The following is a 25913-nucleotide window of genomic DNA, read 5'->3' as shown; positions in this document are numbered from 1 at the left end:
CCTTAGCTCTTCTTAAATGAAAGGTCTCTGAGCTCCTGAAATTGAAGACTCTTTCGGTGGGTCCATTTTCATTCCGTCCCCCAATTACCTTTCTCTTTCCAGATGGGCTTTCCTTCTAAAACTGACAGCCCTAGCTGTGAATACTCTCGATTTGATTTTGATAGCGATGAGGACTTCAATGCTTTCTTCAACTGTGAGTGAACTGGCCTGAAATTTCTCCCAGCAGTCTCGGCGTGGCACCTAGCGCTGAGTCATGGTGCATGAGCTGGGGTTCTGTATTTTAGAGCCCCAAGCCTGGATGTTGTCATTGTTGTCTAGTCACCAGGTCGTGTGTCTGACTCTTTGGCGACCACGTGGACTGTAGCCTGCCTGGCTTCTCTGTCCATGGGATTTCCCAGGCAAGAATACTGGAGTGGGTTGCCATTTCCTTCTCCAGGGGATCTTCCCGACCCAGGGATCGAACCCACGTCTCCTGCTTGGCAGGTGGATTCTTTAGCGCTTCGCCACCTGGGAAGTCCCCCCTCCCCAAGTGTGGACAGCAGTCTGTTTAATCTCCACTTGCACATTGCAGAGGGCGCTGGGATTGCACTCATTCCAAGCTTGATATTCTCTCTTAAAACACGCACATGCACACTGCCTTTGGACATTGATGTTGAGAGATGGTAACCATATGTAAAGCACTTTTATTTTTTAAATATATTAGAATTAAATACCATGTTACTTTGTAGGTCTTTTTTTCTGAAAAAGAGAAGAAAAGCTCACGATTCCTAATTCTCTTCTAGGTTTTCTATAGCTGGGTTCCACACCCCCTCCCCCCACCTTTTTTCAATAACAACTTTTCTGAGATAATTCATTTATCATACAGTTCACTTGTTTATAGTATACAATGCAGTGGAGATTTTTTGGTGTATTTTCAGAGTTTTACAATCACAGTCCATGTTAAGACATTTTTTGATCTCACGAAACCCTGTAACCATTAGCAGTCATCTCCCAACCCTCTTATCCCTCTGGAAAAACACTCATTTACTTTTCTTTATTTAACCTATTCTGAATATCTGATATAAATGGAATCAAACAGTGTATTGTCTTGATAACTGCTGTCTTTCTCTTAGTGTAATATTTTAACAATTAATCTATGTTGTAATGTTTATCAGTACTTTTATCATTTAATGTTTATCATGTAATGACAAACTTTTATCATGTAATATTTATCATTTCTTTTATTGCCAATAATATTTCATTGTATGAATATACCACATTTTATTCATCCATTGATAGGTTGATAGATACTTGAGTTGTTTTCACTTCTTGGCTTTAAGAATCATGTTGTAACATTTGTGTACAAGTTTTTAAATTAATGTATACTTTTACTTTTCTAGGGTATATGCCTAGGAAGGGAATTACTAGATCATATGGTAATTCCATGTTTAATGTTTTGAGGAATTGCCAGACCATTTTCTTCAGCAGCCATACCATTTTACATCTGTACCAACTTGATCTTTTAATTCCAACAGAAAGGGGAGTTTCTGTTTGGTTTGCTACTTAGAGGGTTTAGCTGGTGTGACAGCTTAGAATTTGTTTTGGAAAATTTCTAGATTTGTTAACAAAGCTTTAGTGAACATTTGTTAGATTCTTTCTTCAAAACAAAATCTTTTTGAATATTTTTCTCTTGGGGTGGATAAATGAATAAATATTGCCTAAGTATCTACGTTACGCTGATCCTTGATTCATGTCTTTCTCTTGGCAGCCTCTCGGGCCCAACAAGGAGAGGTAATAAGGTTAGCATGTCGTTTGGATCCCAAGACTAGCTTTCAGATGGCTGGGGAGTGGCTAAAGTATCAGCTCTCAACTTCTATTGACCCTGGCTCCATGAACTGTAAGACTTTTTTTTGTTTTTTCCCCCCTGAACAATAGTGAAGTATTTTATCAAAACTGTGCATAGAAATAAACCTCTGAGCCCCGTATCAATACATTATGATAGTAGTGTTCAGAAATAGCTTTGCTCACTGCCCACTTCCATCCTAGAGAATGAGCCTTTTCATTGAAAAAACAGGCAGAGAAGACGGATGCAATGCCAGATTTTAATTCTGTTTTAATTAGGGTCAAACCATGACCCTATCAGTTTTGCCTTCATTTTTCTTTTCTAACAGAGTCAACCAGTTGTTTCTTGATTATTTTACTGTTTCACCTCAGACACCATCTTAACAAATTACATGTCTCAACCTAACTTTGTAAAGCTTTTCAGCCAAGTTCTTGCATAGCATTTCTCTTAAACTGGAAGAGAATGGCTTGTTATATTCAGCAGGAGCAGTGCAGGGGTTTCCCATATTGCTCAGCTCCCCTCCAAGTCTTTGGGAAACGTCACTTTATGTAAAATCAAAATAAGCCCCCTCTACCCAAAAGCATAGGCCAGGTAAATTCTCTGTATCTTCTGTCTGTCATCTTATGAATGCATGCGGCGGGTGAGAGGATTTTAAGGGAAGGGTTTAAGTCACTGCTTTGGGAAAGCTCCACACTATGATCAGTTAGCAAGTACACTAGTTACTTGACATTCATGGGACGTTCAGTTTTGTGTATTCACAGTTTATTCTGAAGGTCCCTGGTATCTGTTAGTAGCTTGAATATTCATGGAGGCCCGAATAGGTTGTGTACCAAGATGAAGCTAGTAAATGTGAGCACTATACAGTAGCAAGAAAAGTACTTTCATTCCTTTGGCCTGTGCCTTGCTGTTGGAGTGATGTGCTTCGATGATACTTGTGAATTTGGAGGGTGGCACCATTATCTGCACACAGCCCTTGGAGTTGTCCTTGGAGACTGCTGGATGTGAAGCAGATTTTGTATCTTTATATCAATTCCTTGTTGGAGGGATGCTTTATGGTCTTAGATATCTTTATTTAGATTCCCATGGACAGATTATAAAGGGGAAGGAAGGGGAAATTAATATTTCTCAATTGTCTAATTGGCCAGGCACTGGTTTTGATGATTATGTGTGTATTCTCATTCAATAGTCCAACTGGTTTTGTAGACAAGGCTCAGAGAGGTAAATCCAGATAGCTCATTTTTAGAGGTGGAGGCAGGATAAGGACCCCTTTGTGCTTCTTATCGTTTTCTCTTCCCTGGCTGAGCAGGGTTAGACTATCCTGTTCCTTCAACTGTGACGTGACCTAGTGGTTTCTGAGGCCCCCCTGGCCTGGTGTCTTCTGTGTTTACTTACAATCCTGTTCTCCCACAGCTGGACCTGGAGAAAGCAGCCTCTGCTCCATATTCTCACCATCATTTGTGCAGTGGGAAGCCATGACCTTTTTTTTGGAAAGTGTGATCAACCAGATGTTTCGAACGCTGGACAAAGAAGTAAGTGCTTGTTTCCCAAGCTGGTCGCATAATAGTTTTGATCTTTTTAAAGTTGGTAGGGAGATAGGAAAATATGTGAATGTACATCTCACAGAAGAGGAAACTGAGATTCAGAGAAGGTGTATAACATATTCAAGGTCAAATAGTTTAAAAACAGCAGAGTTGGAACCCAGGTAAGTTTCTCTGACTCTTAAGCCCTGCAGGGTTTAGTATTTGTTTTTACGTAATAAGATGAGCCTGATAGTACAGGGAACCACCAACAGGATAACAATTACAGGGAGGACAGTGATAGAAACCTTGAATCGGAAAATCTGGAGAGGTAATTACCATTAGGATTTATGGTAATTACCATTTCAGTTTATGGAAGATCGGCCAGAACATTCATGATGGCTGATCTGCGTCCCTCTCTGCTAAGTAATCTGATTAAGTAGATCTTGCTTTTCTATACTTCATGTCACCTATCACCCATCTCTTATAATGTTAAAGGTAATTATGTAATTATCTGGATAACAACATATACTGTATTAACTATGTTAATTAGATTAAAATAATTGGATCAGTTGTTTGAGGGGTAATCATCTTAGTGCATTCTAGGTTAGTTGTCTAAAGAATCTGAGTCCCTTGACGATAAGTGAGATTTATTGCTTTTTCACATAAATGGCATATTAACAAACTAGATGTTAGGAATGTTGACTTCATCTGCTTTTACATCACTTCAGTTAGAAATGATGGCATTCTGAGTTTGTTCAGTTTCCAGTAGTAGGTGATGCTGCAGCCTTAATAATGGCGGCATCATTTATGAAAATTTTAATAACATGGTGTAATGCTTAGATTGTTTTAAGGGTTAAGAAGCAGTATATAAAAACCATATTTGGTGGCCATAATTATAGTGTGAAGGAAATTTAACAGAAGCAGTTTCAGTTCTTGCAACCTCCTTTTAATGTCTGCATCACAGGAAATCCCTGTTAATGATGGAGTAGAGCTATTGCAAATGGTTCTGAACTTTGACACCAAGGACCCCCTCATCCTGTCCTGTGTCCTCACTAACGTCTCAGCACTGTTTCCATTTGTCACCTACAGACCAGAATTCCTGCCCCAGGTCTTCTCTAAGGTAAACTCCCCCTCCTTTGTAAACTTTATTTTGGCATTTCTAAGCTAATTATTTTTTGTAACTGTTTGTATAAATATATGAGATAAGCTAATAAACAGTTGTTTATTCAATTATCAAATGTTTACCCTGTACTTACGGTGGAGCAGGAACCATGCTAGGAGGAAAGCCTTGTCCATAAGCACCTCTCTGTTTGGAGAGAAAACGCACATAGACAGGGGTCGTACCTCGGTGGCATCGCAGTTAGTAGACGTATACACTGAGGAATGGAAAAGAGTACCTGAAGGAGGAGGTGTCAGCGTGTGCTGGCAGGTTGGGAGGAGATTTGTAAGAGGAAAGTTTCCAGGGTCCAGTTAGGTGATTAGTGAGAGTTGAAGTCCCACCTGAGTGAGAGTACTGGACCAGGAGGAAGGTAGGAGTTAGGAAAAGAAGGGATGAGCTCTGTTTTGAAGGACTAGGTTTGAAGTATACATACAGTTTCTAGGTGGAGATGTGTCACACTGAATCGGCTATTTGAGATTAAGTCTAGACTCAGAAAATTGATGAGATTAAATTAAGGCGTAGCCGATAGAAATGCCAACAGTATAGACAGTGTGTGTGTGCTTAGTCACTCAGTTGTGTCTGACTCTTTGCGACCCCATGGACTGCAGCCCACCAGGCTCCCCTGTCCATGGGGATTCTCCAGGCAAGAATGTTGGAGTGAGTTGCCGTGCCCTCCTCCACAGCGGAGATGAAGGCCTTAACGAAGATGTATGTGGAGTTGGACATGGGCTTAAGCAGAGAATCCTGGTGATCACCATCATTGAGGGAGAAGCCCTCAAAGAAGAAGAAAGGGATGACCAGAGAGAAAATGTGTTACCAAGTCCAGGAGAACTTTAGACTTCAAAACAGACTCATTTGTTGCTATGGAAATTGTCTAAGAATTGGAAAATGTCCATTGAGTTCCTCGATCAGACCTTTGTTAGCATATTACTCCATTACAGTGACTAGGGCAGTAGTTCCACCACACTGGATTAAGTGGGAAGTTGTGAAATGGAATCAGGGAGAGTAGACCATTCAACTTTTAATAAAAAGTGCAGCGATGTTACCCTGGCTGAGTGTTTGGGTGATGGCATAGATTGTTCATGGGTTCTGTGAACTTTTTATTTGTAAAATGTTTGATGGTAAAATTACGGCTATCGAGCCTCTTCCAGTTATCTGAGGAAGGGAACACCTGAAACTTTGTAAAGCCAGTTGAAAACCCATTTGCTACCTTATTACTCGCACTTTGGGGATTTTGTTGAAAATTTTACAACTATTATTTTAAAATACTTTATGCATTTGGTACTGATGAATGACCTTTTTTCTTTCCCTTAGCTGTTTTCATCTGTCACTTTTGAAATTGTTGAAGAAAGTAAGGTAAGACCATTCATTCAACCCTCAAATTATAACTTCTTAAGAACAAAAATGTAAATACCCAACACTTAGTCTAGCTTTTTTCTATAAACAAAAAGGGTTAATAAAGGCAGAAGACAGATAGTCATATAATGTGGTGTTGGGCACTAAAGACACTCTAGGGCAGGCAGTAAACGTGTGGGTTCATTCATGGTAAGTATAAATGTCATTTCATTATGCTCCTGTAGCTATGAAAGTTGTGTTTGCCTCTGAAGAAGATACTTACATGATTCTCTGCAGCATCTGTAAATTATATTCAGAGTGGCTCTAAGTTGATTGAATATCTCTTCCCAGGCTCCCAGGACCCGGGCGGTGAGGAATGTGAGGAGACACGCATGTTCCTCCATCATTAAGATGTGTCGTGACTACCCCCAGCTCGTGCTGGTAAGTAAGCCCTGACTCTGGTCAAGGAGCCACTGAGACATGCCCAGTTTGCGTATATTTCCCTGTAAATCCAACCCTAATTATACCTCACATAAGAGGAAAACTAGGAACTTTAGCTTTGCTAAAAAAAAGTATTAGTATACGTGTTCTGGAGTTGGTGTCTTCTTCCTCATGCTCGTGGTGGTAGTGATGTTTAGTCACTGAGTTGTATCCATTGCTTTGCGACCATGTGGACTATAGCCCGCCAGGCTCCTCTATCCGTTGGATTTCCCAGGCAAGAATACTGGAGTGGGTTGCCATTTCCTTCTCCAGGGCATCTTCCCGACCCGGGGATTGAACCCGCATCTACTGCATGGCAGACAGATTCTTTACCACTGCACCACCTAGGAGGCCCCCTCTCCTCCTTAGTGGAGTTAAATATGCAAACATGTTATCTCAAAATGAATAGTTCTCTTCCATATGGGGGTGTCCCTGTTGGTACACCTCTTTACTGTACTCTTTTACTGTACCTCTTTTCTTAACCACCACTGCTAAGTAATATGCAAGTCTTGAGAGAAGCCAGGTACAAACCCTAACCTTTTTTGGAGGGTTTCTCTGAGATGTTTAGCACTACTTCAGATAACAATTATCCAAAAATTTCTTCTCTGAATACACAGTAGTTATGTCTGTCTGTCTCTTTCTTTCCCTCTCCCCCGACTTTATTTGCTCTATGTACTTATAAAGCATATTAATATGTATATATATATATATAAAACAAACTGATCTTCATCCATAGTTCAGTCGCTCAGTTGTGTCCGACTCCTTACGACCCCATGAACCGCAGCTAGGCCTCCCTGTCCATCACCAACTCCCGGAGCTTGCTCAAACTCATGTCCATTGAGTCGGTGATGCTATCCAACCATCTCATCCTTTGTCATCCCCTTCTCCTCCTGCCCTCAATCTTTCCCAGTACCAGGGTCTTTTCAGATGAGTCAGCTCTTCGCATCGGGTGGCCAAAGTATTGGAGTTTCAGCTTCAACATCAGTCCTTCCAATGAACACCCAGTACTGATTTCCTCTAGGCTGGACTGGTTGGATCTCCTTGCAGTGCAAGGGACTCTCAAGAATCCAACACAACAGTTCAAAAGCATCAATTCTTCAGCATTCAGCTTTCTTTATAGTCCAACTCTCACATCCATACATAACTACTGGAAAAACCATTGCCTTGACTAGATGGACCTTTGTTGGCAAAGTAATGTCTCTGCTTTTTAATATGCTCTTTAGGTTGGTCATAACTTTCCTTCCAAAGAGTAAGTGTCTTTTAATTTCATGGTTGCATTCACCATTTGCAGTGATTTTGGAGCCCAAAAAAATAAAGTGTCTCACTGTTTCCCTATCCATTTGCCATGAAGTGATGGGGAATGCCATGGCATTAGTTCGGATGCTATGATCTTAGTTTTCTGAATGTTGAGCTTTAAGCCAACTTTTTCACTCTCCTATTTCACTTTCATCAAGAGGCTCTTTAGTTCTTCACTTTCTGCCATAAGGATGGTGTCATCTGCATATCTGAGGTTATTGCTATTTCTCCCAGCAATCTTGATTCCAGCTTGTGCTTCATCCAGCCCAGCATTTCTCATGATGTACTCTGCATATAAGTTAAATAAGCAGGGTGACAATATACAGCCTTGACGTACTCCTTTTCCTATTTGGAACCAGTCTGTTGTTCCATGTCCAGTTCTAACTTGCTTTCTGACCTATATACAGGTTTCTCAAGAGGCAGGTCAGGTGGTTTGGTATTCCCATCTTTTTCAGAACTTTCCACAGTTTATTGTGATCCACACAGTTAAAGGCTTTGACATAGTCAATAAAGCAGAAATAGATGTTTTTCTGGAACTCTCTTGCTTTTTCGATGATCCAGCGGATGTTGGCAATTTGATCTCTGTTTCCTCTGCCTTTTCTAAAACCAGCTTGAACATCTGAAAGTTCACAGTTCACGTATTGCTGAAGCCTGGCTTGGAGAATTTTGAGCATTACTTTTACTAGCGTGTGAGATGAGTGCAGTTGTGCGGTAGTTTGAACATTCTTTGGCATTGCCTTTCTTTGGGATTGGAATGAACACTGACCTTTTCCAGTCCTGTGGCCACTGCTGAGTTTTCCAAATTTGCTGACATATTGAGTGTAGCACTTGCACAGCATCATCTTTTAGGATTTGAAATAGCTTAACTGGAATTCCATCACATCTACTAGCTTTGTTCATAGTGATGCTTTCTAAGGCCCACTTGCCTTCACATTCCAGGATGTCTGGCTATAGGTGAGTGATCACACCATCTTGATTATCTGGGTCGTGAAGATCTTTTTTGTATAGTTCTTCTGTGTATTCTTTCCACCTCTTCTTAATATCTTCTGCTTCTGTTAGGTCCATACCATTCTGTCCTTTATTGAGCCCATTTTTGCGTGGAATGTTCCCTTGGTATCTGTAATTTTCTTGAGATCTCTAGTCTTTCCCATTCTATTGTTTTACTCTATTTCTTTGCATTGATCACTGAGGAAGGCTTTCTTATCTCTCCTTGCTATTCTTTGGAACTCTGCGTTCAAATGGGTATATTTTTCCTTTTCTTTGTCCATAAAGATACTTTAAAAGTTAATATGGAAAAAATTAAAAAACAGATGGTTTTCATAGTTACAGACGAGGACAGCACAGTTTCCCAAATACTCAAGCCTAAATTGCCTTGCCTGTTCAGGCAAAAGAGTGTTGTAATTAAGTTATCAAGTGACAGTCTTATTGGCCTGACTATGCTGGGAATGTCTTCGTCCTCATTTTACCTTCTTTGAGTGACCCACGCTCCCTGAAAACCAGACCTTCACCACCTCTGGGTTTTTCTCTCTGATATACAGCCCAGCTTTGACATGCTATACAACCACGTGAAGCAGCTGCTCTCCAACGAGCTACTCCTGACGCAGATGGAGAAGTGTGCCCTCATGGAAGCCCTGGTTCTCATCAGCAACCAGTTCAAGAACTACGAGCGTCAGAAGGTGTTCCTTGAGGAGCTGATGGCCCCCGTAGCCAGCATCTGGCTTTCTGAAAACATGCACAGGTAGAGGAGAGCCTTTGCTCTTGACCTTCACTGCATTTTGAGCACCCAAGCTCTTCCAAGAGCTGTGCCTGGGGTTGGGGCATAAGGCTATGGAGGTGTCATGGCAGCAGTACGCTTCAGTGTGTCAGTGGTTTGTTTATTCTCATTGCTCTCAGTGATGCCTGAAGGTGTCTAAAGGCATTCTTGGAGTGAAGTGCTGAAAATACCACCTTGCTCTGCAGAGGCAGAGGAACAGAGAAGAAATGAATAAAGATGGATAGGGTAGGGCAGGAGGCCACAGAGTGAGGTCTGCTGTGGCGTCAGGCTTCAGCCCCAGCACCTGTAAAGAAGTGGGAACAGCTGGTGGGGGCCATGCAAGTAGGAGCTGCACAGATACGCCTCTGCGTCCACATGGCATTTTCAAGTTTGCGTCCTCTTTGCTTCTTAAAGTGTCACCAGTAACATTTAGAAGGGGGAAGAGAAGTTTAATAAATCCTCGTATGACAGCTGACAATGAATATGATTAGACTCCTCTCACTGTAACAACTGCTCTTTGGGGTTCAAGTAATACAGCTTATTATCTCTTGAGGAAGTAACTGTCCTTGGTTAAAATCGTGGTGTAACTTGTCTTTCCCCTGCCAACCGCAGAGTGCTCTCAGATGTTGATGCTTTTATTGCCTATGTGGGTGCTGATCGGAAAAACTGTGACCCGGGCCTGGAGGATCCCTGTGGCTTAAACCGAGCACGAGTAAGTAAGCCTCTCCTGGGAATGGGAAGGTGTGTTGGCCTTGGATAGAAGTAGGGTATTGTCTCTCATCCAGGTTTGTGGAGGTTTTTTTGTATACGAATGAAAAATCTGGGAGCCTCCACTTCCCTGAGCGTCTCCTTTCTTTTCTTTGGTCTTGAATTCTTGAGTTAGTTCTCACAGCAGAGCTGGCAGTCTTTTTATGAAGCTGTTATTTTGATTTTAAGGATATCTTAAGTAGCTCAGAGGACTAAAGGTGTAATGAGGAAGCAGGTCAGAACTGGGTCAGAGGGTGGGTTCTCCCTGCCTTTGCTCTCTGGCATGTGAAGTCCTGGGTTTCCCAGGTGGTACAGTGGTACAGAATCCACCTGCCAATGCAGGAGACACAAGTTCGGTCCTTGGGTCGGGAAGATCTCTTGGAGAAGGAAATGGAAACCCATTCCAGTATTGTTTCCTGAAAAGTTTTGTGGACAGAGAAGCCTCGCAGGCTGTAGTCCATGGGGCTGCAAAGAATTGGACATGACTGAGCACAAAAGCACAACACAGCCTAAAGTCCTAAATGGTGGCCTGACTTGGCAAATGTGAGATTTTCCAGTTCTTTGCTATTCAAATGAGCATTGTTCCTGGCTCCATTATGGCAAAAAGTCTTATTAGTTAACCTGGCAAGTTGTCAGTTGGTAGAAAGTACTGAGTGAGGATTAAGGCAAACCTATGAAGGCCTAATCTGGAGGATGCAAGACCAACTCAAAACCAATATGAAATGTTGTTAGGGTAAACACAGTTTTGAAGCATGTCCACAGTCTACTACCATTCCACCCTGAATGTGCCCAGTCTCATCTGAAGCATGTCCAAGCCACCTTTGATTAGGTCCTGCAGGAGGGTCACCACAGCCTCTAGGACGTCCTCATGAAAGGGACGCTTCTGGAACCTACCACTGGTCTTGAAGATGGCATTGAATAGGTCCCATTTGTACTTGACCTTAAAGAAAGAAACAAGAATGCCAGGGGGTTGGGGGGTGGGGAGCGTCTTTTCCTTCTCTCCAACTTTTGTATCACTTTCACCATAATCTTGCAAAGATCTAACAGCACTGTGGTCTTTTCTTCCCGTTTTATGTTTACTTCTCGTGTTCTGTTTTTCTATAGATGAGCTTTTGTGTTTATAGCATCCTGGGTGTTATGAAACGAACTTGCTGGCCCACTGACCTAGAAGAGGCCAAAGCTGGGGGATTTGTGGTGGCTTATACGCCCACTGGGAACCCAGTATTCCGTAACCCCTGCACAGAGCAGATCCTGAAACTTCTTGACAATTTGCTTGCCCTTATAAGGTGAGTCAGACTGAGGGTTTTTCTCTGTTGTATTTAAGACTTTTTACCTGACAAATCTCCAAAGCTTAATTTGTTTATATTTCTTCAGACCATTTGGTGGTAAATGAGAGATTAGGTCTTGATTCATTCTAGAAGGGCTCTCCCTTGTCTAAATCCTGCATTCCAAGTGAACACATCCGTGGGTGCTAATCTCAAAATGGCTTTTCTCATTTTGAGCACCCCCTGAGTTCTTTTACTTCTTAAAACTTCATTCCCTACTAAGTTTTCTTTAGTCTAAAATGTTGCCATTAAGGGAATTGTTCATTGGGAGCAGGGCAGTTTCTTTCTGTGGTGGTGCTTTTCTGGGTTAGATGTTCAAATGAGCTCATCTGGATTTACTAGTAGTGACTGTGCTCTCAAATGGATCAAACACAGCAAAGGAAGCCATGGCACCTCTTCCACGGCAGGGTCCTAGGTTTCTATTTCTCAAAGCTGAGTCCTCAGACCAGCAGCATCAGCAGTCACCTGAGAGCTTGGTTAAAATGTAGAATTAAGGCTTCACTCCAGACACACTAAATCTAGACTTATTGATTACTCAATATATGTTTGATGATCCAGGAATAGATAATCTCTGCAGTGCAAGAGAGCTTCTGGAGAGCAGCACTTCTTACTGACCAAAGCAAAATTTGATTGCTTTTTTACATCTTACAGTGTTTCTGAGTTCAGGTGAGAGCTCTATTCCACTGCATTTTGGCCTCTTACCCTGTGGTGTAAGACCACAGTCGCAGCTGGGCAGACAAATTATTCATGTCTCAGGGATGCTCTGCTGGCAACAGAATCCAAGGTTTTAAGTTAATGTTGACCACATTGGAGGGCTGGAGTGTCTGAACAAGTTGTCATTGTGGACATGTCTATGGAAATAGATGATATTTTGAAGTATGGCTTGCATGTTGAGAGGGTAGTAGAATATTTAGTCAAGGAAAGGTTTGTTAGCATGTGTATGTTTCTAAGACCAGAAGGATCTTCTGTAGCTTAGAGAAATAGGAAAGTGATGAAGTCAGGCGGCAAGAGACTCACTGACTTTTTAGGCCTGTGGCCAGAGTCCCTGTGGTAGGAACCTAGACCTGAAAACAGGGTGCACCACTGGTCAGGCAGGGAGACAAGACAGTTGTCAGAGAGTTCAGTGCTTTTGGAAAATCCCGAAGTCAGTCAAAAGGTATTTTGAAAAATGTTGAGTGTAGTTACGAAGTAGTTAGATTCCTTGAGAAGTGTGCAGCTGGAGCTGTTAAAAGTTTTGCCTTACTTTTGTGATAAATTTTACCTTGAAGTATAATGTTAAGGGTACAGATACACATAAGAAAAGGACACGACTTGTGAGTGCAGGCAGATGGATTTTGACAAAGTGGACACCTCTGTGTAGTCGGCACCTGCATCACTGAACAACCTTCCCCAATGCCTCTCCGCCCTTAGCTGCCCCTCAAGGGTGACCACTGATCCGACTTCTAACACTTTATCTGGTTTTGGGAGCTTTAATAAATGGAGTCGGAAGCATGCAGTCTTCTGTGTCTTGGCTTCTCTTGCTCAGTATTAATGTTTGTGGGGGCATCTGTGTCACTGCATGTAGTTGTGGCTTGTTCGATTTCGTGGCTGGTATGGTATTCCATTGTGTGAGTATGCTCTAACTCATTTATCCACTTAGTGTTGATGGACTTTTTGGCAGTTTCCAGCATTTTTTGTTATATTACAAAGAGTGCTACTATTAATGTTCTTCTTAAAAATGTCTTTTTGTTTTGGGTAGGAATAGAATCCTACATATAGGAATGGAGTTCCTGGTTTATAAGGTGTGTGTATTTTTAGCTTTCATAGAGTGAATAAAATAGTTTTCAAAAGTTGTACTAATTTATATTTCTGCCAGTTTATGTGTTAACTCCTTGTTATAAAATTCCTGCTTTAATTCCTCATCAACTGATAATCAAAGGTTGATTGTGCAGAGTAGAGCTGCACTGTCTAGTGTGGTAGCCATTAGCCACATAGCTGGCAACTGAGCACTTAAAATATGGCCTGTCTGAATTGAGATAAACTGTAGGTGTGAAATACACACCACATTTCAAAAGTTTAGTACAAAAAGAATTTAAAATACCTCATTAATTTTTATATTGCTAACACTGAAATATTGATCTTTTTATGTCTCAGGTTAGATAACAATTTAATTAATTTAACCTATTTTCACTTTTCAAGTTTGACTGGCTAGAAAATTTTAAATGGCTTACGTGGCTTACATTTTATTTCCACCAGACGGTGTTCTTAGTGGGTTGGATGGAAGATAGATGTAGGGGATAGAATTCTCTGGTTCTCAAAAGGTTCATTATCATTCGCTATCTATTAGAATAACAACTTTTCTGATAAACTTGAAGTTTTTTACGTTGTTTCCATATATCTGTGATGTTTTATTGTAATCTTTGTATGTGGGAAACCTTGGTTAGCCTAGTAATTATACTTTTTTGTTTGTTTGATATATGTATATATTTTGAAATGTTACCACAGTAGATTTAGTTACCATCATCACCTCTCGTTGTTACACATTTTTTTTCCCTCTATGATCTCTTTTTTTAAGATCTCTCTTTCAAACACATAATACAGGATTGTTAACTGTAGTCACTTTGTTGTATATATTACCTCTCCAGAACATATCTTTTTAATGGAAGTTTGTACCTCTGACCACCTTCACCCATTTTCCCCACCCCCATCTCCTTCATCTGGCAGCCATCAAACTGGTTCTGTTTCTATGAGTTTGGATTTTTTTTATTCCATATGTAAGATCATACTGTATTTGTCTTTCAGTGTCTGATGTATTTCATGTACATAATGCCTTCAAGGTCCATCATGTTACAGAGAGCATGATTTTCTCCTCTATTGTGGCTGAATAATATATACCTCTGTGTATGATGGTTACATTTCTTAGCTGATGATAATAAGAATATTTCAATAAGTACAGATCATGCACAACTTAGAACTTTTATCACTTGCTTGTCTTTTTGTTTGCCAAGCAATAACTAGTTCCTCTTAATAGTGAAAGCATAGTGCTCTAACTTGCCAGATGTATCAGGAAAGGCGATATTTTAGAAATCTGAATATTACTAGGGCTTGTCGGATGCCCTGCTTATGACTCCTTGATCTGGAGTCAGAGATACCAGAGCAATATGTACTGAGTCCTTCTTCCACTGCATTTGAGTTAGAAGTGCAGTCACCATGTTGCCACCTCCTTAGTGAGAAGTCGTTCAACTTAAAAAAATACCATATTAATAGAATACCATATTAATAGAAAAAGGGGGCGACCCAGTTGATCATCTTAATTGACACAGAAAAGGCATTTGACAAAATCCACACCCTCTCATGATAAATCCAACACCCTCTCAACAGTGTTGTTTTGCAACAGCAAACTAGGACTAGAAGGAAACTTTTTCAACATGAAAATGATTTTTTTTTCCCCAATTATTTTTATTAGTTGGAGGCTGTTTACTTTACAGTATTGTAGTGGTTTTTGCCATACATTGACATGAATCAGCCATGGATTTACATGTGTTCCCCATCCTGAACCCCCCTCCCACCTCCCTCCCCATCCCTCTGGGTCATCCCAGTGCACCAGCCCCGAGCACTTGTCTCACGCATCCAACCTGGACTGGTGATCTGTTTCACGAAAATGATTTTTACGAAAATCCATAGCTTACATTAATACTCTGGTAAAAGATATAAAGCTTTTCCTCTGTCATCAGGAACATGAGAAAGATGTCCACTTTCACCACTGTTGTTCAACATTGTGTACTAGAAGTCCCATACACAGCAATTAGATAAGAAATAGAAATAAAGGTGTCCAAATTAGAAAAGAAGCAAAACTATCTGCACAAATGATGATCCTCCCATTTCATGGAAGATCCCCCCAAAAAAACACCAAAAAAAAAAAAAACAAAACAAAAACTACTACTGCTAATAAATAAATTCAGCAAAATTATAGAATACAAGATCAACATACAAAAATCAGTTGTGTTTTTATACACCAGCAATGAATGATCCCCAGAGGAAATTGAGAACGTAATTACATTTGTTAATAGCATTCAGAAGAATAAAGTATCTAGGAATCAATTTAACCAAGGGATATGAAAGACGTATTCTGAAAACTAAAAGCCATTCCTGGAATTAAAGATGACCTAAAGGGAAAGGCATCCTGTATTCATGAATTGAAAGACTCAAGTTCATTAAGATGGAATATTACCCAAAGCAATCTGAATGTTGAATGCAATCCCTATTGAAATTCCAACAGTGGGAATTCCCTGGCAATCCAGTGGTCAGGAGTACACCCCTTCTACTGCAGGGGGCACAGGTTTGATCTCTGGTCAGGGAAATAAGGTCCCCCAGGCTGAGTGGCAAACAAATTTCCAACACTTTGTTTTGTTTTACAGAAGCTGATCCTCAGATTCATATGGAATTGCAAGGAGCCCCCAAAAGCCAAAACAGTTTTGAAAAAGCAGCACCAAATTGGGAGACTCAGACGTCTTAATTTCAAAACTTATTGCAGAGCTAGAGAAGTCAAGATAGTTTGTAACTGAGAAGGATAGTGATGGTGCTTTAGTCACTGAGTTGTGTCCAACTGACTCTTTGCAGTGCTATGGACTGTAGCCCGTCAGGCTCCCCTGTCCATGGGATTTTCCGGGCAAGAATACTGGAGTGGGTTGCCATTTCCTCCTCCAGGGGATCTTCCCAACACAGAGCTTTAACCCGTATCTCCTGCTTGGCAGGCCTGTTCTTTACCATTGAGCCACCTAAGAAGCCCACTGAGAAGGGTAGACATATAGAAACAGATAATCTCATCAAAATGCACAAAAGGCTTGAATAGACATGTCTCTAAAGAAAATATACAAATGGCCAATATAGCCATGAAAAAATGCTGAACGTCTTTAGTCATTAAGGAAATGTAAATCAAAACTAAAATAGAGAAACCTTACACCCATTAGGATGGCAGCTATCCAAAAATCAGAAAATAAGTGTTAGGAAGGATGTGGAGAAATTGGGACCCTTATACACTGTTGGTAGGAATGTAAAATAGTACAGCTGCTGTGGAAAACAGCTTGGCAGTTCCTCAGAAATTAAAAATAGTGGGAATCCCTGGTGGTCTGCTGGTTAGGACTCTCTGCTTCCACTGCAGGGGGCCCAGTTTCAATCCCTGATCAGAGAACTAAGACCCTGCAGTGCAGCACCCCCCCTGAAAAAAAAAAAATTTAATTCAACAATTAAAAATTGAAAACAGAATTACCATATTAAGCAGCAATTCCAGCTCAAGGTATATACTCAAAAGAATTAAAATTGGGTCTTAAAGAACTATTTATACAACCATGTTCATAGCAGCATCACTCGCAATAGCTATGTAAAACGTGAAAGCAACCAGAGTGTTCATCATTGGGTGAGTAGATAAGCAAAATGTGATCTATACAACAGAATATCATTCAGCCTTAAGAAGGAGGGAGTTTTTGCAACATGCTACAATATGGGTAAACCTTGACTTTATGCTAAGTGGAATAAGCCAGTCACAAAAACACAGTTTAAAGGAGTGTAGTGATGAATGCACATGGTTAGGTTGTTTTAAAAATTATTGCAGGTTTTCAAAAAATAAGCGTGGTCTAAAATAATCGTATCCATCTTTTTGAAAGTTATCTATTTATTTATCTATTTGGCTGTGTCAGGTCCTAGTCGCAGCATGTAGAATCTCGGTTGCGGTGCACAGACTCTAGTTATGCTCAGACTTAGTTGCTCCATCACATACAGGATTAGTTCCCCAACCAGGGATCAAACCCGAGTCCCCTGCAATGCACAACAGATTCCTAATCACTGGACCACCAGGGAAGTCCTTCAGTGTTCATCTTAAATATTTAATCTGCCTGGTCCATTTTATATTCTAGAATTTTCTGTACATTTGATTTTTTATAATTAACCTTTAAAAGAAAAATAGGTAGCTATGCTCTCTGGCTGTCGTGTCAGAGGTGCCATTGCTGTGGAAGACAGACAGATCAGGTCCATACTCTTAACAAAGCTGATAAGTATTCAGGTGAGTCATTTTTGGTGAGGAAGAAATGCTCACGTTAGGAATTGTAGATGTGCCCCTAGGAGGCTAAACAGCTGTCAGACATTGTTGGGTCCACCCTGCTGGATCAGAGACAAAATATCCTGAAAAGGGGGGTATATCACCACCTGCTGTCTGTCCCTGCCTGTGTTCCTGCATGTCTTCCTGCATCATAGTGCCTCTGACATTTCATCCTTAGTCACTGGCAGTCAGAAAACAGAGTGCCCAGGCACTGTCTCATATTTGAAAGAATTTTGCTTTCCAGCTTTAGACTGAGATGTTGTCCAGCTCTCTCAGAATTCGGTTCTTGTTGTTGATTGCTGTTAGGTGTTGTATACCATACAAATAAACTTAATAGCTTCAAGTCTAACCCCTTCTCCAGGGAAACATTTAAATTCTCCTGCCAAGAATAGTGCTGACAGGAAGATGTCTGTGTGGAAATGCAATATCATTGAATTACAAGGTGAAATCCACTCTTTCCTTCTGCAGCAGGCTAAGAAAGTTCACACAGCATTCTTATTTTTTTTCAGAACTCACAATACATTATATGCACCAGAAATGCTAGCCAAAATGGCAGAACCTTTCACAAGGGCTCTGGATATGCTTGAAGTGGAAAAATCTGCTATTTTAGGTAAGGAATCTAACCTTTTTTTTTTCTTGAGGTTCACCTTATCCCTAATGCAGCTTCATTGTGCCTTGTATCCCTTTCTCCTCACCTGGCAGTACCTTGACCACTAGTTTGTTCAGAAATGCACATATGGAATTCCTGCAGGCTTTCTGGAAACAAATACATTCACTTCATTATCTTAACATGCAGAGAAGGTCTCCAGAAGCATACACACCCCACATTAATCCCTCCTCCGCTTTACCTACCAGCTGGTGGTACATGTTAGAGCGTTTAGATTGTAAATAAACCATGGTTTTTTGACTTGAAGGATATTAGCCTACTTACCTGTCTTTTGTATGAGTGGCAGGGGGAAGGGGGAAAGTAATCAAACAATTAAGCTTAGCTTTAATCAGTAAAATATTATATTTATTATTAAATTTTTAAAGGAATACTTTCTAAGTCAATTTTCTCAAGTTTTGCCTTTACCAAAACATTGCTTTAACTCGTATTTCCCATTAGCAAATAACTTTACAATCATAATCGTGATACGTGCTGTGTAGGAAAGTGACTGGGAGAAAGGGTTTATTGGAAGACCCAACCCAGTCGTGGAGAGGAGTCACAAGATTGCCTCTGAGTGGAGACTTAGGATGCACAGGAACCAAACAGACTAGGGGGCAAAAGGAGATGCTGAGCATTCTAAGCAGACAAGTGTGGCAGATGCCAGGTCCCCAGGCATGAGGCAGAGAGCTCAATATATCCAGGGAAGAGGAGGCGACTCAGTGTGGCTGGAGCACGGAGAGCGGGATGGTCGGTTAGAAGTTGGAACTGGAGACAACAGAGTTGTCTAAACTGTGTGCTGATCTCTGAAAGTTCAGGCTGGCACTCCATCACAGCCCCCACAGTGTTTCTTGCCCTGGCTATCACCCCTGCCTGGGCCTGGCCATGATTAAGCAGTCCAATGAGCATGCCTCAGCTATGACTTAATGACAAGAAGACTGTCGATGTCCCTTTCCAGGGCCCATCTGTCTTGACCTAAATGATCCTGGGCCATTTCCTTTGGCACCACTACTTAAGCTCCCTGTTTCAGACACCAGTAAAGATAGAACATCCAAGAAATGTCTTACTATTAGTATAAAAAGTAGGTTTTTCTTCACCACCTATTCCTCTTCCATCCCCCTTCAGTTATGCAAATTAAGCCAGGAACTTATGTATGACCAACCAAAATATAGTAGAATGGGTAAGCAGTTCCTCTGGCAGCTGCCAACCAGAAGCAAGGCCGGAAACAAAATTGCCTTTGATTAGAAGTACAGATCTTCAATGGCAGCTGTTATACTGAAATAAAGGGGCTTCATTTTGAACTGCTATACATCTCGGCCATTTGCATAAAATTTTGCTTGAAGAAGAGATTCTATGACTTAAAAGGGAAGGGGTACATTCCCAGTGCTTTATGGAGAGAGCATTTGGGGCTGTCATTGTGTGCTTCGGTACAAGTTCCATCTGGAGAAACCCAGGCGAAAGTTGGAGTCCTCAGACCTGGACACTTAAATGGCTTTCACCTTTTCCTGCACAGGCAGTGTAGCAGTCCCTTCAGGGAAGCTATTAGCGTCTCCCGCTGGTAGAAGACTTGGTTAGCTGCTTGCATTTATCGCACCCCACCCCACCCCCTACTCCCCAAACCACCTCTGCCTGCGGGAGGGTGCTGGTAGGTTGAGAGCCCTCAGCAGTGGAACAGCAGGTTCCTGACCCATCTTTGTCTGTAGGATTACCTCAGCCTCTCCTGGAACTGAATGACTCTCCTGTCTACAAAACGGTCTTGGAAAGAATGCAGCGTTTCTTCTGCACCCTCTATGAAAACTGGTAAGGAGCCAGTGCTGCCTTTGCATGTTCTTCTCCTAGACATGCACTGTATAGGAATGGCCTTGGGGTTTACATCTGATCCAGCATTCTAGTGTACAGGTAATATGAGGACAGAATTTGATGATTCTAGTGTCAAATCAAAATGAAAAGGCTGATTTTCTCCTTTTTCTTTTTTTTTTAATTGTCACATGTGCCTTTAATCCTAGCCATGACTTGATATTTTAATGCCCACCTTGTCTATTTCCAGTGCCTATAATGATGAGATCAGAGTAGAAGATACAGTGATGGGGATGCATGTTCTCAGACCCCTCACTACTCATAGCCCACTTTGCGTGCGACACTAGAAGGTGGCGGCCATGTTTGGTGGCCTGGGGTCCTGGTTGTGGCATCAAGGGCAGGGGTAACTGACTCTGCTGTCAACAAGTTTCCTTAAAAGTGGTGGGGGCTAGTATTTTCACTTCTGATAGAAGATTTAAGTCCACATCTTCAAAGGATGCTGATTAAACTGAAGTTCTCCTAAGGAAATACAGTGAATTGCTTTTCTAGCTGAGAAGTCTTCTCGTAGACAAGAGATTCCCAGGGGAGTCAGGGATAGTGGTGACAGATCATGGATTTGACGTTGTCCATGATTTTCGCTTGCAGTTTCCATATCCTCGGGAAGGCAGGCCCTTCCATGCAGCAGGACTTCTACACTGTGGAGCACCTGGCCACCCAGCTCCTCAGCTCTGCCTTCGTCAACTTGAACAATATTCCTGACTACCGACTCAGACCCATGCTTCATATCCTTTCGAAACTCCCTGGAAAACCCCCAAAGGGCCAGAAGGTTAAGACAGGAACAGTTCACAGGCATTAGAGGAGGCAGAGCTGAGCTGCATGAAACAGATGGAGTCATTTCTATTCAGTATACAGTAACCACATTAAAAAGACAAGAAGATTGAAGTAAATAGCAGGGAGAACCTGAAAGCAGTTCAGGGGGTCCTGAAAGCTCTTTCTCCTTAGGGATAGATATCTTTACCCTCCCATTGCTTGGAGAGATGGGAGATGAGGCTTTTATCCCTTTTCTGTACTGAGTCAGGTGCCTCTCTTTGAAGACACACTCATACTGCATTCTCACTCGGATTCTTTGTTTTCATTTGTCTGTTTTGGGGAGTGTCCTTCTTCCCTGAAGTTACAATACAAGGAGAGTGGTGAAGGAGAGCTTATTGTAGTTCCAGCCTCACAGGGGAGAGGTGCTTAGAGCAACAGGGTGTCGCTCGTATGCTAAGGCTCCTTAACCTGCCGCGGCATGGGTCTTTGTGAAGCCTCTGGTGCTCTTCTGTCCCCCGGAGCACTATGAAGCCCTGGTGTCTCCCATCCTTGGACCTCTTTTCACCTACCTCCACGTGGTAAGAGATCAGTCACGAAAGGGTAGCACAGAGACCTTAGAGCTGGTGGTCTCTTGTGAGTCTCACAAGCTAAGAGCTCCCAGAAGTGTTGTCTACTTGCCCTGCCAGGACAGCTGCACATCTGCCCCACCCTACTCCCCACCCCGACCCTGCCCTGGATAGAGCAGCTCACCCAAGAACTAAACTGGTTCCATTGCCCACCAAACACATGCAGTCTCAGGTTCTGCTCCTGTCCTGTTAACTGAGGAGAGGTGGTCAGCGGAGTGCTCCTCCGGGGTTCTGTTTCCCCAGCTCTGGAATTAAGCAGGGAGACCAGCTGGGCAGAGAATACGGTGTGTCCAGAAGAGACTCAGGAATTCTAAAATGCTCTTGATCCTTGCCAAGCAAAGAAATGTTTGATATGCTGCCCTTGACTCGGGTTTGGGAGAGGATGTTGTTCTGTTGCTGAGTCATGTCTAACACTCTTCAACCCCATGGACTGTAGCCCGCCAGGCTCCTCTGTCCATGGGATTTTCCAGGCAAGAATACTGGAGTGGGCTGCCATTTCCTTCTCCAGGGGATCTTCCCAGACCAGGGATCAAATCCATGTTTCCTGCATTGTCAGGTGGATTATTTACCACTGAGCCACCGTGGGAGAGTTTACAGAAACCATATCTGGTTTTTTAACCTTGTGGGATTTCTTAAGGCTCTTCAATTGTTACCTGGACTCATCCTCAGCTAATTCTAACCACAAAGTGGCCCTTAGATATTATTTTTTCCAGCCTTCCCCCCAGTGTAGCGCTTATTTCTGTTTTGTTTTCCCAGAGGCTTTCCCAAAAATGGCAAGTCATCAACCAGAGGAGCCTGCTTTGGTAAGGGAGTGTCTCTTCTCCTTAATAGATGAGCTTGCAGCCAGGTTTGGGATGAGAGAAGGCAGCCATAGGATAGGAAGGATTCTACCATCCCAGATCTAGAAGAGTAGTGGGTTATAGTCATGTTCAGCCTAAATGGTAGAAGAAAGGATTCTACTATCCCAGGGCTAGAAGAGTGGTGGGTTTTAGTCATTCTCAGCCGAAATGGTAGATGGCCTTTCCATGACAGGCAAACTCGGCTCAAGCTTTCATTGGGGGTACCTTCAGCTGCCTTAGGTGAATGCTGAGACATCCTTACCACTTAGGATTTTGATCTAGTCCCGTCGAGCCAACTAGATAGTCACAAGTATTATAACAATGCCCCTCGGTGATCACTGCTGCTGCATAGAGGCTTTCTGCAGTTGTGGAGAGCAGGGGTCACCCTTTGTTACGGTGCCTGGGCTTCTCATTGCTGTGGCTTCTCTTGTGGAGCATGGGCTCTAGGGTGTGTAGGCTCAGTAGTTGTGACACATGGGCTTAGCTGCCCTGTGGCATGTGGGATCTTCCCGGACCAGGGAGCGAACCTGTGTCCCCTGGGTTGGCAGGTGGATTCTTAACCATTGGACCACCAGGTGAGTCCACTGCTGCCCATTCCTAATATCCGAGTGGATTGTAGACCAGGGAAGTCAGGAGAAGGAAGTGGGCACAGAGGGCCTGGCTAGGGTCACTGCCTCTTTTGCATTCCCATGAGACTTGGTCCCTGGTTTTCTGCAGTGGAGAAGATGAGACAACAGATGAAAACCCAGAGTCTCAAGAGATGCTGGAGGAACAACTGGTGAGGATGTTAACCCGAGAAGTCATGGACTTGATCAGTAAGTGGCATGGGAACCAGGGGTAGAAGACAAGCCTTTTTCTGGAAAAACAGCTGGTCACTCACCTAACATGTTTGCAGCAACACTGACAGACTGATAAGAAATAATGAACTAAATAGAAACTAGGTAACCCTTGAGTCAACTTAAAGACACGTTATGAATTGTGAACTGAATTGTAGTTGTTCATACTAAAGCCAGTACATGAAGAAATGGTTCACATAGTAGGAGGAGTTTGGATTAATGGTAGGAGTAACTTCCTAGCTTTGTCGAACGGGGAAACTTTTAATTCTTGGACATGCAGGTGGTTATATTTCTGTTTTATTTTTTGGTTAGTTCATTTGTTTGACATCCAAAGTAGACCAGTTATACCTATGAGACCTCCACTCCGAGTCAGTTACTCTTAGGTCATTCTGTAATTTCCGTCCAGTTGATTGAACTTGAAGAGGGACCAGAACACGGTCTGGTCAAATGCTTCGGTTTCTATTGGTGAAGCCAACTTTTTGCCTGGACGGTCCTCTACCTTCCCCCATCCTCGCCTGCCCAGAGACAGTTTGGGATCCACTGGCCTGAGATGGCTGTTGTCTCGTGATAATCAGCCCAGTAACCCTGCTTTCTTGCTTTAGCCGTGTGCTGTGTTTCAAAGAAAGGTGCTGACCATACTGCTGCTCCCCCTGCAGATGGAGATGGTAAGTGAGGCTGTTGCAGCCCTTGGAGGTCAGCCGTTAAGCGCCTACTCCTAAATATCATTATTTCTGTAACCAGGTCAGTTCCCATAGAAACCATGTCCCTAGCAGGCTAGTGGGGAGGAGACTTTGTACAGGTACATGTAGCTTTCCCCTGTACTGGCCACCTTGCTGTGTTCTCCCAGCACCATCCCCCAACAGAGCCTCTGCACTTGGTGATCCCTCTATCCAGATTCTGGATCAATCTATCCAGAATGATTGTTCTCCCAGCTATGTGCTGGACCAGCCCAGTATATTGTTGTTTGTATTCAGGTCTCTGCTCAGGTGTCACCTCTGAGGGGTGTCTTTTATGACTATCTTATCACAAACAGCAGCGCCAGCCTCTGGTCTCCTCCTCTGCTGTCTTAGATCACTGCCTGACATCATGTTTTACTTATTTTATCAGTGACTTCTCTCCCTCACTACAACTTAACTCTCAACAAGGAAGGGATTTTGTCCTATTCCTATTATATCCCCAGTAAGTAAATCAGTGTCTGCTACAGTGGGTGCTCAAATATTGGTTCAATGATAAAAGAGCCTCGCTTTTGTGGCTTTTTAAGTAACTGTCCAGAAAAAATTGTTTTGCAAGTGTACAGTTAGGTGTCCTAGATTTGCCATGGGCCAGGGCTTCTACACCCTCTCATGAGCGTAACGGGCTGTCCCAGTACCTAGAACCACCAGTCAGCCCAGGATCCTTACTCCGCTTTACTCCAGGCTTCTGTCAGAAAGGACACCCTCTGTTCTGAAAGGATGAACCTTAACATTCTGCTCTCTGCTTACAGATGAAGAGATGATGGCCACGGAGGTAGCCCCCTCAGCCATGGCGGAGCTTACAGACCTGGGGAAATGCCTGATGAAGCATGAGGTGGGTGAAGGGGCAGGTGAGGTTCTCTCCTTTCCCTGCTGGGGAGCCCGCATCCACTTTATTCACTTTGTGATACCACCAGGAGGGTATTTTGGTAATATTTCTTCATATGGGAAAGGCACAAGGCCCCGGTATTCCCATGCTGGCATGGGTCAAGGCTCAGATGAACACCCAGGCACATTGCCACCAGGCCCTGGTGCTCAGCCTCCCCAAGCCTAGGTTCTGTCTCCTTCCTGCACAGGTTTTCTTTTCTATACTGGTTGGTTCCTGTTTTTGATGGCCTGATAGACAGCAGAAATAAACTCACATCTCTTCAGTAGCTGCTTCTATCATTTTCCTGCTTACCTATTGAAACGCTGGCTCCTGATGCATAATAGAGAACACTGCTTGAGTCCTCATTGTGTTCCTTCATCCTTGTCTCTTAGGATGTTTGTACAGCGCTGTTAATTACGGCCTTCAACTCCCTGGCCTGGAAGGACACTCTGTCCTGCCAGAGGACGACCACACAGCTCTGCTGGCCTCTCCTCAAACAAGTATGGTTCCTCATCCCTCCTTCTCACCCCTTATGAAACGTTGGGGTCAGAGGGATTGAATCAGTTGGACGAACCGGGGTGCTGGGGCCTTCAGAGAGCCCCCCTTCGGCCCTGAGCACAGCTGTCTCCCCAGGTGCTGTCAGGGACACTGCTCGCAGATGCTGTTACATGGCTGTTCACCAGCGTGCTGAAGGGCTTACAGACACATGGGCAGCACGACGGCTGCATGGCTTCCCTGGTCCACCTGGCCTTCCAGATATATGAGGCACTGGTGAGTGGGGAAAGCCTGTGGGCAGGATGGCTGCAGCTTGATCCCTCACAGGCCGCTTCAGTCACTTGGGCCTTAATAAACTCAACACAGGCAGTTGCCAAGTTGCTGGTGCTACCCCTGAAACATGGGTCTGGCAGGGCCCAGACCCATGCCATTGAGTGGGTTTATCCCTACTTCTCAGCGGCCCAGGTACCTGGAGATAAGAGCTGTGATGGAGCAGATTCCAGAAATTCAGAAGGACTGTCTGGACCAGTTTGACTGCAAGCTGTTGAACCCCTCTCTGCAGAAAGTGGCTGACAAGCGCCGGAAGGACCAATTCAAGCGCCTCATTGCTGGGTGCATTGGGGTAGGTCTCACATTTTCCTTAGTGCTCCTAACCACCTTTGCAGTCTCCTCAGAAACCTGTGGTCACGCCCATTATGGTGAGATAATCCTTAAAATAACCTACTACTCGGGCCCCAGCATTAGTTCTCTTTTGTCTT

The 25913-nt window shown here is 42.9% G+C and overlaps 1 protein-coding gene across 1 annotated transcript in view; it reads left to right on the top strand.

Annotated features, from left to right (window-relative positions):
* The window catches only part of XPO5 (exportin 5), a 44081-nt gene that overhangs the window by 15851 nt on the left and 2317 nt on the right, over positions 1-25913 (top strand). Inside the window, exons 12-31 of the mRNA XM_061146803.1 lie at positions 103-193; positions 1748-1876; positions 3233-3351; positions 4307-4462; positions 5816-5857; positions 6188-6277; positions 9151-9350; positions 9978-10077; positions 11217-11398; positions 18020-18120; positions 19857-19953; positions 20596-20732; positions 21241-21338; positions 22143-22189; positions 22943-23040; positions 23664-23726; positions 24545-24627; positions 25053-25160; positions 25294-25431; positions 25613-25777. Of these exons, the coding sequence (XP_061002786.1) occupies positions 103-193; positions 1748-1876; positions 3233-3351; positions 4307-4462; positions 5816-5857; positions 6188-6277; positions 9151-9350; positions 9978-10077; positions 11217-11398; positions 18020-18120; positions 19857-19953; positions 20596-20732; positions 21241-21338; positions 22143-22189; positions 22943-23040; positions 23664-23726; positions 24545-24627; positions 25053-25160; positions 25294-25431; positions 25613-25777 (2244 nt within the window). The remainder of the gene's footprint in view (positions 1-102; positions 194-1747; positions 1877-3232; positions 3352-4306; positions 4463-5815; positions 5858-6187; positions 6278-9150; positions 9351-9977; positions 10078-11216; positions 11399-18019; positions 18121-19856; positions 19954-20595; positions 20733-21240; positions 21339-22142; positions 22190-22942; positions 23041-23663; positions 23727-24544; positions 24628-25052; positions 25161-25293; positions 25432-25612; positions 25778-25913) is intronic.

The sequence above is a fragment of the Dama dama genome, chromosome 7, assembly GCF_033118175.1.
Source record: "Dama dama isolate Ldn47 chromosome 7, ASM3311817v1, whole genome shotgun sequence".
NCBI lineage: Eukaryota > Metazoa > Chordata > Mammalia > Artiodactyla > Cervidae > Dama > Dama dama.
This window is presented reverse-complemented; position numbering and strand designations above follow the sequence as displayed.